Genomic DNA, 12,310 nt, shown 5'->3' on the forward strand with positions numbered 1-12,310 from the left:
AAAACACAGAAACTGAGAGAAAACATACAAATTGAAAACACAATAACAGAAAAATATATAAAACAATAAAAGAAAGGTGCAATATGAATCAACACACAATATCACAAGAAAATAAATCTAAAAATGTGTACAAAAGTGTACAAAAAACATATACAAAATGACAACAAAAATACATAACATTACAATAAAAAACATACATACACAAAATGAGGAGAAAATATATAAAATGACAACAAAAATACAAAAAAATTTTAATTAAAATGCAAACAAAATGAGAAATACATACAAAATGAAGGAAAAATAAACAAGATAACAACTAAAATTCAAATGACTCCAAAAAAACACAGAACAACAAAAAACTATACAAATTGGCAACAAAAATATACAAAATTACAGAAAGATATACAAAACCATAATAGAAATATGCAAAATGTCTCAAAACAAACAATATGAAGTTTATGAATATGAAGTACAAGTACAAAAAACACCCACAAAACAACAAGGATACACAAATTAAGTAGAAATATACAAAATGACAACAAAGTACACAAAAATGTCTCCAAACACATATGTTGAATAAAAACGCAGAAAATTACTCACAAAATGACAAAAAATATAGAAAATAATAACAAAAAAAGAAAAAATAGACAAAATGACAATAAAAAAAATCCAAAAACATGCACAAAATGAGAAATATATAAATGACAGAAATAACTTAAATTCACTAAATGTCTCCAAGAAACACAAAATGAGAAAAAAACATATATAAAGTATAAAAAGACAGTGTTATATTATAAGACAGCTGTTGGATTCTTTTCATTATAAAGTTTTCGACTCTTTATTTAAATAAAAAAAATGGTGTGACGTCCACTAACATGTGATCAGTGGTGGTGCAATCATCATTTGTGAACATTTTTATTTTTATTTGAGTTACTTACGATCTTGAGGGATTTCAATGGGGGCCACGATGTTCCCACAGAGCAGCAGATGGAAGGAGACGAGAGCCAGGGCTGATCGCCCACTATGACCCAACATTTCTCCTCCTCTCATTGGTCCAAATCAACCTTCAACTGTCCTGATTGGCCGTCAGTGAAGCCCTGGGAAAACATTTAACAAGGACATAGAATAAGGACAGATGTTTGAGGAGAAAATCATAAAGTAAAACTAAAAACATGGCTGTAATCAAGTCAACTGTAAAGTTTGTTTACCACTGGTTGACCTAGCTTTTACACACACACACACACACACACACACGCTGCATTCAAAGGTCACATGGTGTTGTCTCGTTAGCTTCAGGCTGTCGCTACAACAAGCTGACCTCTTCACGGCCATTTTTAAATGAAAATGTTAATTTGTTACATGACTACGCAGCACATTTAATGTCTTAGTGAGCTGTGCTTAATGACCTTCAATGAGTTTTGGCCAAAAGCGTTTAAACCGAAAATCATACATTTTATTTGAAGTCCTGGTTTAAATTAGATTTTTGTAATCAAGTGCATTTCCCTGATTTTGATTAATATGAATTCCTTATTGGCCAGACTTTAATGGTCAGGGCATTGAGGCATTGTTAACGGTGATATTTACCAATAATAGGATTTAACTGATGAACCAAATGGTCAATTAAAATCTTTGTCAAGTAGAAATGCATTTCCACCCCTGACCTGAGAGGCAGTAAAGAGTCAGAGTCGTTTTATCGCTGCCAAAAGCATAAAAAAATTATAATTATGTTAAATCCTTGTGTTGAAGAAAGAAGATTTAGATTTTTATGATTGTATCATGTATCATGCCAATCCAGCTACCTGATTGGCAAGCCTGAATACGCTTTTCCCCGCCCCCTTATTAACATAATTTATACTTGTGACACTTATTGCTTCACTTGGAAAGTCTACTCGTGCACTAAATCATTTTTGTTTTAATTTTATTTTGGAGGGGTGAGGGAAGCACGCACACTTTATCAATTATTAAAGATTTGATTTAAAGTTATTTCATGATAGTATGCAGTTATAGGAAAACTAGAATAAATGAAAACAGAATATTTATCATTAAGAAAAGGAAATTCTGATAAATGCATTTAAGGAACATCACAGCATTAATGGAAAAAAGGAAAGAGCAGGTGGAGGAGGAAGAAGAGGAAGAAAAAGAAAAAGAAAAAGAAAAAGAAAAAGAAAAAGAAAAGAAAAAGAAAAAGAAAAAGAAAAGAAAAAAAAGAAAAGAAAAAAAAGAAAAAGAAAAAGAAAAAGAAAAAGAAAAAAAAAAAAAAAGAAAAGAAAAAGAAAAAGAAAAAGAAAAAGAAAAAGAAAAAGAAAAAGAAGAAGAAGAAGAGAAGAAGAAGACGAAGAAGAAGAAGAAGAAGAAGAAGAAGAAAAAGAAAAAGAAAAGAAAAAGAAAAAGAAAAAGAAAAAGAAGAAGAAGAAGAAGAAGAAGAAGGTTTAATTGTTAAAATATACATTTTTAATGAGGTTTTTAGGTCATGAGGGATTTTGGGTTTTCTTTCATGTTTAGTTTTTTGTAAAATGGATTTAATTAAAAATTCAATATAATTGAATTATTAAACTTACGTGTGATGTGTGGAGCCTTTAATCTGTCTCTCCTCACACGCTCCTGTAACCAAGTGGATCACCTGAAGAGAAGCAAAGAAACACAAATAATGCTTAAATCAAATCAAACATCAAATCATTTTAAACTGAATTCTATAGATAATGGAAGGCCAAAGAAAATCAGTCAGATTGTAATAATTCTATAGTGTGAAATAGTTTATATCAGATCAAACACTGGTAAAACAAAGACACACCCACATGAGCAGCTGATAACATCCACATAAATACAGACGTACTGTATATTGGCCTCAGGACTGTCTGGGTTTGTTTCTTTGTCTGCAGCAGACGTTACTTTTATAATAATAATGTTTGAACATGCTAAAACATTGTAGCATAGCTAATGCTAACAGGAGCTAGCGTCCCCTCAGGGTCACAGAATAAATACATTTATTTATTTATTCATTCATTTCCTGCACTGGCTTCATTCTGCTGGTGTCTGTCTTAGCGTACATGCAAAACAGGACATAGGAAACGTTTGGCCCAGGGCCCACATGTGGCCTCCGTCTAATTTTGTTTGGCCCACGAAATGATCACAAGAAATGCCTCCGAAATCACACAAAATGGCAAGAAAATAAGCAAAATGACAACAAAAACACACAAAATTAGTCCAAAAACACACAAAACACCTACAGAAATATAAAAAACACAAAGTATTTCTAAAAACACACACATTTGAAAATGGCATGCAAAAATTAAGTTTTTTTTTTCATGTTTTCAAAGGTTAGTTTTGATGTATTTCAAATTAAAATAAACTCATTCACAGAGACACTGCTTCGTCAACAGAGAAATACACTAAACATCAGCAAAAATACACAAAACGACAACAAAAGTACACATAAAAACACACAAAATTACGTGTGATGTATTCCATCTGTGTGTAAAAATTAGGGTTTTTTTCATGTTTTCAAAGGTTATTTTTAATGTATCTTAAATTGAAATAAACTCACTTGCAGAGACACTGTTGCATCGTTCACTGAACATAAAGAACAAGACGATAGAAAAATATACAAAATGAGAAACAGAAATACACAAAAATGACTCAAAAACACAACAGTGCACAAAATGAAAGAACAAAAACCACAAACGCACAGAAAATGAGATAAAATATACAAATTGACAACAAAAATACACAAAACGACAGAAAAATGTACAAAACTAAAATAAAAATATATACCAAATGACTCAAAACACACAATATGACAAGAAAACCAATCACAAAATGAATCCAAAGGTAAATAAAGAACAATATGTGAACAAAAAAAACGTATTTGAAAATTGTGAAAATGCATTTTTTCAATGTTTATTTTTAATGTATTTTAAATGGAAATAAACTCATTTGCAGAGACACCGTTGCATCGTACACAAAATGACTCCAAAAGCACACAAAATGACTGAAAAAAACACAAAATGACTGAAAAAAACACACCTAATTAGTCAAAAAACACACAAGACTACAAAAATATAAAAGAAAGACAACAAAAGTACTTCAAATTACTCCAAAAACACACAAGGTGACTACAAAAATATGCAAAAAAGACAAAAAATATTTTTTCAAACACACACACATTTGAAAATTGTGTGTAAAAAATGAGAATTTTTTTTCACGTTGTCAAAGGTTATTTTTCATGTATTTTCAACTGAAATAAACTCATTTGCAGAAACTGTTGCGTTGTGCTTTCGTTGACTGGATGACTGACTGAGAGGTTAATTTAATATCTGTTTTTAACTCTGACTCTCATCAGGCTCAAACATTCTAATATTTAATGAGGCTAATAGGTGCATTGCCAAAGGGCACGGAGGTAGAATGCTGTACTGAAGGTAAATTAGTGTGTGACTCAGCAGTGTTGTGGCGTTATTAATAAATGGCAGCAAAATAATCTAATAATAAGTTTTACTCACACAGGTCATGTGCTATCAAGGTGTTTTATCTCTGGCAGCTGATGGATGCTAACTGCTAAATGCTAAATGTTTCCTCTCTAATCAGATGAATTACCATGACATCCACAGGCCGCTGCCAGCTGCTGCTTTCCACTGGAACATCTTACACACGACTGCTTTTTTAATCCTTAGAAATACAGGTAGAATACCATGGAAACACAGGAGAGACATGAGCAACTCCACAGTACAGTAGTGCCCTCAGCATTAACACAAAATGATAGAGAAATTCGGACTACGGATGGAAGTTCTGGCGTGTTTACATGCATGCATTCCATGTTTTTGCATTAACATGCACTGTCCCAATCAAATTAATAAATAAAACAACATTAAAAAACAGCAAAAATACACAGTTTCTCAAAAAAACTGCACAAAAGTACAACAAAAATACAGAAATGTACTCAAAAAACGCATTACATGAAGACAAATATACACAAAAGTAACAAACAAACAAAACAAGACCAAAAATACACTAAAATGACTCCTGCTAGGAGAAAAAAATACTGTATTTTCAACAAAAGTAATGTAAGGTCTAAAAAGAGAACAGCAGCCCCTGATGTTGAATGGTTAATAATCATCTGTTAAACATATAGACACTTATGTTTGTGAATTTTTCTACTTTTTTATTTTGGTTTTGATGAAAAGATGAAAAAACAGAGTTTGTCGTCGATATGTTGCATTGAAAAAAATATTTTATACATTATTAAAAAAGTGAGGTAGATCTTTGGGGTGAAGGTGTATGGAAATATTCATGAAGAAGCAAACCGAATATTTTAAATGTATCGTTTGTGTGTACATTAAAGAGTAAAAAATAAAGCTAGTGTGAGAAACATTTGAACAAATGCCTTCCATTTTCAGTGATCACAGGAAAATTGGGGCCAATATAAAATCAGACTCAATTATGGCACAAAAAATACCTCACATGCATGTTTTCTTCTTCCTGCTTCTAAAAGAAGGCGGTCGCATCCATATGTGCCCTTGTTGCTGCTTGTTTTGTTTTGTGAATCTAATAGAAGCCTTTCTCTAGAATATTCTCTATCCAAAAAACCGAAATTATGGAATTGGTCAGCTGGTCTCTGAATGCAGTCAACCACATTTTGTCGACAAAAAAACAGGCAGAGGTGAGCCCGCCTGTCCATGCTTTCTGGAGAGGACATGGAAGACATCTATATGATTGGAACTATGGTAGCAGGGATGTTGCTGATTGGAGCTGGCAGCTTTCTGATCTATCGCAAAGTCTGTACTACGTCGACAGCTGTTTTGAGAAGGCTGCCAGTGATTTCTGAAGGAAGGGGCGGAGCTCTTAACACTCAGACTAATGTAATGAACAAACTCAAAAGAAAGTAGGAGGCTACTTTGGAGCGTTTACGCCAAATTGAATCACCCCCCAGCGGCTGGCTGCAATACTTTCTTTTCTCCACCCTAAACCCGCCCCTGTGCCCACGTGCTATGTCTGTTGACTGTTGTTTTGTTTTTGCTGTGACTGTGTTTTGTTTTTGGTGTACGCTGAGAAGGTTTTTTCACAGTTCTACACTATGCTCCCCAATAGGGGACACAGTTTAGGACCTGCCTATTCCCCTCCCCTCTCTTCCCCACTTTTCATGAAAATATGACAGCACCGCAGATGGCCGCCTCGGTGTGTTGGTGTGTGTGTTCTTCACTCCAACTACCAAGCTAAATTTCTTGTGCTGTTTTTAAACTGTAATTGGCTAATAAAATCCTTCTGATTTATGACGATATCACACATATACACGCCATTTTACGCCAGTGACTGAAGGTCTGGCAAATGTAGCAAATATAGCAAATTAGGCTCATAATTTTGTTTCAAATCTCACGCTACGTAACAAAGCTTCCTTAAAGCTGCAGTACGTAGAATCGTGAGACTGGAATGGAAACAACCACGCCTTCCCCTCCCCTCCCTGTTTCAAATTCACCAGTACCCTCGTGAACGCGTGTGACTGTAGAGCTTTATGCAACTTTTTTCTCAAAAGTGACTATTGACAAATGTAGGGACTATTTATTATGTTATTGAAGAGTTTTCTGCATTTCCAGCTACAGATCAGAGCAGAGCAACCTTGGATATGCTTGTCCAAGGTTTAGCATGGATTTTTGTTTTGGATTTCCCAAAAAAAATCCTACAAAAATTATAATTCAAGTTTGAAGAAATATGAAAACCAACATAACACACAAAATAACTTCAGAGTGACACAAAATACCTTCAAAATGTCGTCAAAATTACACAAATGCACAAAATGACTCAAAAAATCCACAAGATGACAACAAAGACACAAAACACAACCACTTAAATACACAACACACATACACAAAGACTGCAAAGACACAAAAAATATCAATACAATGACAGAAAAATGCACAAAACAACAATACAAATACAGAAAATAACAGAGACAAATCTAGATTACAACTCTCTAGGTTAAGCGTGTTGATTTCAACCGGGCTACGTGCGCGCTCTAGTGACAGAGGAGGAAATTACAGCGTCAGACCAATCACAATCACGGTGAAACTGTAGAACAACTTACGTCACAATTGAGGACGAATTCTTTAAAAATATGAAGAATTAAAATCCATAATTCAGACCAAAAACAACACTGATGCTGCAGTAAAAGCAGAAAGTAATTAATACAGGAATTGAGCAGAGAATATTATAAGCAGAGAATAAACAGACACTGATTAATTTCACTTTCTCTTTTAACTTGTTTGTGTCTCTGATGCTGCGTCCATACAGATCAGCCTACATCATAAGGTGGAATATATTTCTATTTTATATTATCTACAGGACTGAGGCTCTTTGTATTACCTCAGAATACATGAATTAATTATGTAATTAATTAATTTATCGGTGTGAAAGCACCCGATGCACACAGGCTTTATCAGCTAACTTAATTTAGTTGTAAATTGCGCTATACAAATAAAGTTGAATCCATCAGATAAAAGTCTTTATTTCATCGGTAAATGAAACGATAAATATTCACATCAGATCCACACAGGTACGTGTTCACATATCACCTTTTATTGGACAGCTCGTTTTCTAAGAGATCTGATTGGTCAGGAGGCGGGACTTTAGTACTCGCTAAGATCCTATCCAGAACAAAACCAAGTCTCGGCCAGGCTAGTCGTTCAGCCTAAGTTACCATGGTGATTTAGCTCCGTAAGACGTTAACGAGCTTCGTAGTCCGGCACACACTGATTAAATCCTGGAAGTGAGCGTAACAAAAGGTCATGTAGATTCATATTATAGGTCCTAGATGTCAATAAAATGACACAAAATAGAAAAACACACATACAAAAAAAAAAAAAAAAAAACAAAATACACAAAACAACTATAAAAACACAGAAAATGATTCTAAAGTCCATAACAAAAATTTTGAAAATAACAGAGAAATACACAAAATGTCAATAAAACAACACAAAATGACAGAAAAATACATAAAAGAGAAATATTAATGGAGAAAATGACTAAGATAACTCCTGAATCATATAAATACAAGGATAGCAAGACTATTTAACTTAATTTATAGCCAGTAAAGTCATCTAAGAATGATAAAATAGAACTCTGGGTGAACTCTGAAACGGATTTGAGGAAATCTTTTGAGTCTCTATTGGTTTCAACCAAACCAAGACTGTAATAATGACTTTGTCCTCAACACAGAGTCAAAGAGGTCGCTTCATTTCACAAACAGTTCAACCAGATCTAACCAGTGTGTGAGCGTGCATGTACGTGCACGAGTCTTTTGATGTTCACTCTATGGCTTTCTCTCCTCTGCTCTATTCTACACCAGGTCCAGCACTCACTCATTCACATCGAGCACAATAACGACTTGTCCCAAAGGTATGTACTATGTACGCGTACAATAACCACCTCCACACAGGCCCCGCCCCCTCTGGCTGTGACCTCTGATCCCAGTCCATTACTGTGCCGCACACACGGATAAATAGAGAGAGGTCAAGGAAATAAATGGCTCCGACAAATAGAGAAAGGTCGGGGGTCACATGGTAAAGAGGAAAACGGGGGAGGGGTTTGATGATGACATCATATCATTAGAACGATGTGTGTGTGCGTGTGTGTGTGTGTGTGTGATGACAGACAGCTATACATATGTACATATAATTTATTTAATAGCTATTTCAGAGACAATACACCAGAGATGGGCAACACTATCACGGGGGCGGGACCACAAAAATGTGATTGTATCTGATCTGAGGGTCACATGATCAACATTAATATCAGCATTAATAATAATGACCAATCAGAGCAATAACACGGGGGGAATTCAGGGTTTTGTCTTTTTTTGTCTTAGTAGTTTTAATGTTGTGTCAGTTTTTAGTCATTTTGTGTGTTTTTTTTGTGTGATGTTATTTTTGCGATTGATTTTTGTGGTTTTTGGTTAGATTTCTGTATTTTTGTTGTTGTTTTCTGTATAATTTGTACAATTTTGTAGATAATTTGTGTGTCTTTGGAGCTATTGTGTAATGTGTTGTTGATGTTTTGTGTGTCATAGTCATTTTTGTTTGTTTAGGTGTTTGTTGTGTCATTAATATCATTTATTAAAAATGACCACATAGGGCATTAATACTGTAATTTTGTGTATTTTTCTGTCATTTTCTGCATTTTTGTTGTTGATTTGTGCATTTTTGGGGTCACTTTCTGTATTTTCCTGTCATTTTGTGTAATTTTGTAAACAGTTTGTGTGTCTTTGGAGCTATTCTGTAATGTGTTGTTGTTGTTGTGTCTGTCTTTGTTGTCATTTTGTGTATTTTTGGAGGTTTTTTTGTGTACTTTGTGCTTTTTGCTGCTGATTTGTGTGTTTTGGAAGTTATTTTGTGTATTATGTTGGGCTTTATATTCCCTCCAACTTCTTGAAATACAATTTTTGGGGATTTGCTTTGGGGGCTACACAAAATTAGACTCGAGTCGCCAGTTGCCCCTGTCTGCCTTACACCATGCATTATATATGTGGGATGAATGAACTTTCCCTTCCTTTTCAAACTGAGCAGGGATGAAACAAAGCAGCTCAGATTGCAAACGTGCACATGAGGAAGCAGGAGGAGCAGAGGACACTGCACATGGAGGCACATGGAGGCACATGGAGGTATCTGGAGGTATCTGAATGACATGATTAACTGGAGCTACAGCTCTATGTAGCAGAATGACCCACTTTTAATCCACAGGGAGCGACAGAGGGGGGTTGCAGTAAGAAATCAAATACTGCTTTGATTCTGGCCAAAATAGACCAAAAAGATTTATTTAAAAAGGAAAAATAGAAATGAGGTCAGAAAGCAGCAGCTTTATCACTATCACAAATAACTGTAGTAGCTGTAGAAACTAGAAATACCTAGAATTTTGTGCAGCCGTTAAAAGTAAATATACAGTAATTAAAAGAATGCATAAAATGACAAAAGAACAATTAACAATAATCGATATTACTCAAAAAACACAAAAAATTACAATGACCATACACAAAATAAAATAAAAATATATAAAAGGAAAAACAATAGAATAAGAACAGAAATACATAAAATGACTGAAAATTGCACAAAATAACATTAAAAAATGTGAAAATAAAAATAAAAAATACATAGAATGAGAAAAGAAATTCATAAAATGACAGTAAATTGTGCAAAATGGAAACAAAAACACACAAAATGACAAAAAAACAACACAAAGTATAACAAAAAGAATCAAAATTCATGAAAAAATTAAAATAAAATAAAAAATTACAACAAAAATACACAAAATGACAAAAATATATATATAAAAATGCACAGAACGAGAACAGAAATACATAAAGGGCCTGTACTACAAAGCTGGATCAGTATATCCTGATATTTCTCCGTTAGCTTCACCAAACCAAACATTCTCTGTCACAGAGCAGCTGTACTATGAAGCAGGATATAAATACGTCCACTAACCCAGGTGATTTCAGCCTGGCAACGTGCGCGCTCCCATAAGATTGCAGCGTCAGACCAATCAGAAAATCACAACAAGAAACTGTGCAGACTTACGTCACAATTCATAAATAATTCTTCAAAAATATGAAGAATTAAAATCAATAATTCAAGCCAAAAGATCTGATCCCCTTCAGCTTAAGTTCAGCCTAAGTTACCATGGTGAAGCTATCCAGCTTCGTAGTACAGCACACATGGAATAAATCACTGAAGTTAGTGCGTAACATGCTGTTTATGTAGATTCTCTGAGGCATATGACATGTCAAATTAATAACAGGAGTTGACTTCATTAACCCCATTTAGCATGTTATTAGCCAGTGAAGAATCGAAACAGAATTAACAACCAGAGGAAACGACTGAAGGGGAAAAGCATAAAGTGGAGCGGAAATGGATAAACCCTGAAACTGAATTTGGGAAATCAGAGGCTTTAAATGTTTGTAAAAGTTCCATGATATTTCAATAAATGTCCCACGCACGTTGGTCTGAAAAAATCAGAATTTGTTTACGCATTGTTCTGTAATAATTCAATAGGCAAACTGTAAACTTTTAGCTTTCATTGAACTCATTGGAAAATTGGTTGAAATTATGTGTTGTGTTTGTATGTTTTTGAAGTCATTTTATGTATTTTTCTAACAATCAGTGTTGTTTTGTTTACTTTTTTTTGTCATTTTGGGTCATTTGTTCTTGTTTCTTGTCTAATTTATTATATTTTTGTGTTTTTGTTTGTGCTTTATATGTATTTTGAGTCCATTTATTTAATTTTGTTGTCATTTTGAGTAATTTGTTGCCTTGTTCAAACTTTAGTGTCATTTTGAGTTGATTTTACTCGTTTTTTCTAATTTTGTTGTTGTTTTCAACAACAAAATTTCACAAAATGATTCCAAAAACACACAAAACAAAAACAAACGCCAAAAAAATGAGAAATAAAAAACAAAACAATTAAAATACACAAATAAACAATCATTTAGTACTTAATAGTACTAATATATCAGATGAACATGAAGGTAGTATTGTATACAGTCAGGTTTGTAACGTTAAAACAGGTTAGATCAGCGTTATAAATCATCATGACATTTGATTGTCATCAAAGCTCTTTGTTTGATTCCTGTTTTTGTGTCTCAACATGCACTAAACCTGCTTCTTCTTCTTCTGTCATACTTTAAATATTAAAGACCTCCTGCTGTCAGCTAAATCACAGGAAAGGTCCTCCACCCCAATCTTTGTCACATCATGTATTTATGACACATAAAGAGGCCATTTAGGGCTGGCATCACGCACACAGAAGAGCCACGCCCACGGCCCGGGAACTACAGCCTCACTAATAGAATCACACGTATAAACGTACCAACATCAAACAAAGCCTCCGTGTGTGTTTGACACACGATGACGTTAAATCTAAAGAACGACAACAGCTGTTTGTCCTGAGGAATTATTCCAAAGTATGAAGGATATTCTGTGATTTATTAATAAATTAATGCAGCCTAGATTTCACACCATAGATGGGCAACTTTTAACACAGCAAAGCAAAAGAAACTGTGATTGTGTCTGATCTGAGGGTCACATGATCAACATTACAGTCAGCATTTAGAATAATGACCAAACAGCATTAACACAGGAAACTACAAAGGGTCTGTGTGTGTTTGTTGTTGATCTGAGTATTTTTGTTGTTGTTTTATATGTTTTTGTGGTCATTTTTTATACTTTTGTGTTATTTGGGGTATTTTTTTGTACTCGTTTTGTGTTTTATTTTTATTTGTATGTTTTTGTAGTCATTTTATGTATTTTTATTTTAACTCGCTACGTAGTTTTGT

At 33.9% G+C, this 12,310-nt stretch overlaps 1 protein-coding gene across 1 annotated transcript in view; it reads right to left on the reverse strand.

Annotated features, from left to right (window-relative positions):
* nfasca (neurofascin homolog (chicken) a) overlaps positions 1–12,310 on the reverse strand; it is a 110,389-nt gene that overhangs the window by 47,944 nt on the left and 50,135 nt on the right. Inside the window, exons 3-4 of the mRNA XM_028446982.1 lie at positions 2,559–2,620; positions 939–1,097 (exon numbers count right to left, since the gene is read on the reverse strand). Coding sequence (XP_028302783.1) covers positions 939–1,050 — 112 coding nt within the window. The 5' untranslated portion in view covers positions 1,051–1,097; positions 2,559–2,620. The remainder of the gene's footprint in view (positions 1–938; positions 1,098–2,558; positions 2,621–12,310) is intronic.

Source organism: Gouania willdenowi, chromosome 5, assembly GCF_900634775.1.
Source record: "Gouania willdenowi chromosome 5, fGouWil2.1, whole genome shotgun sequence".
In the NCBI taxonomy this organism is placed as follows: domain Eukaryota; kingdom Metazoa; phylum Chordata; class Actinopteri; order Blenniiformes; family Gobiesocidae; genus Gouania; species Gouania willdenowi.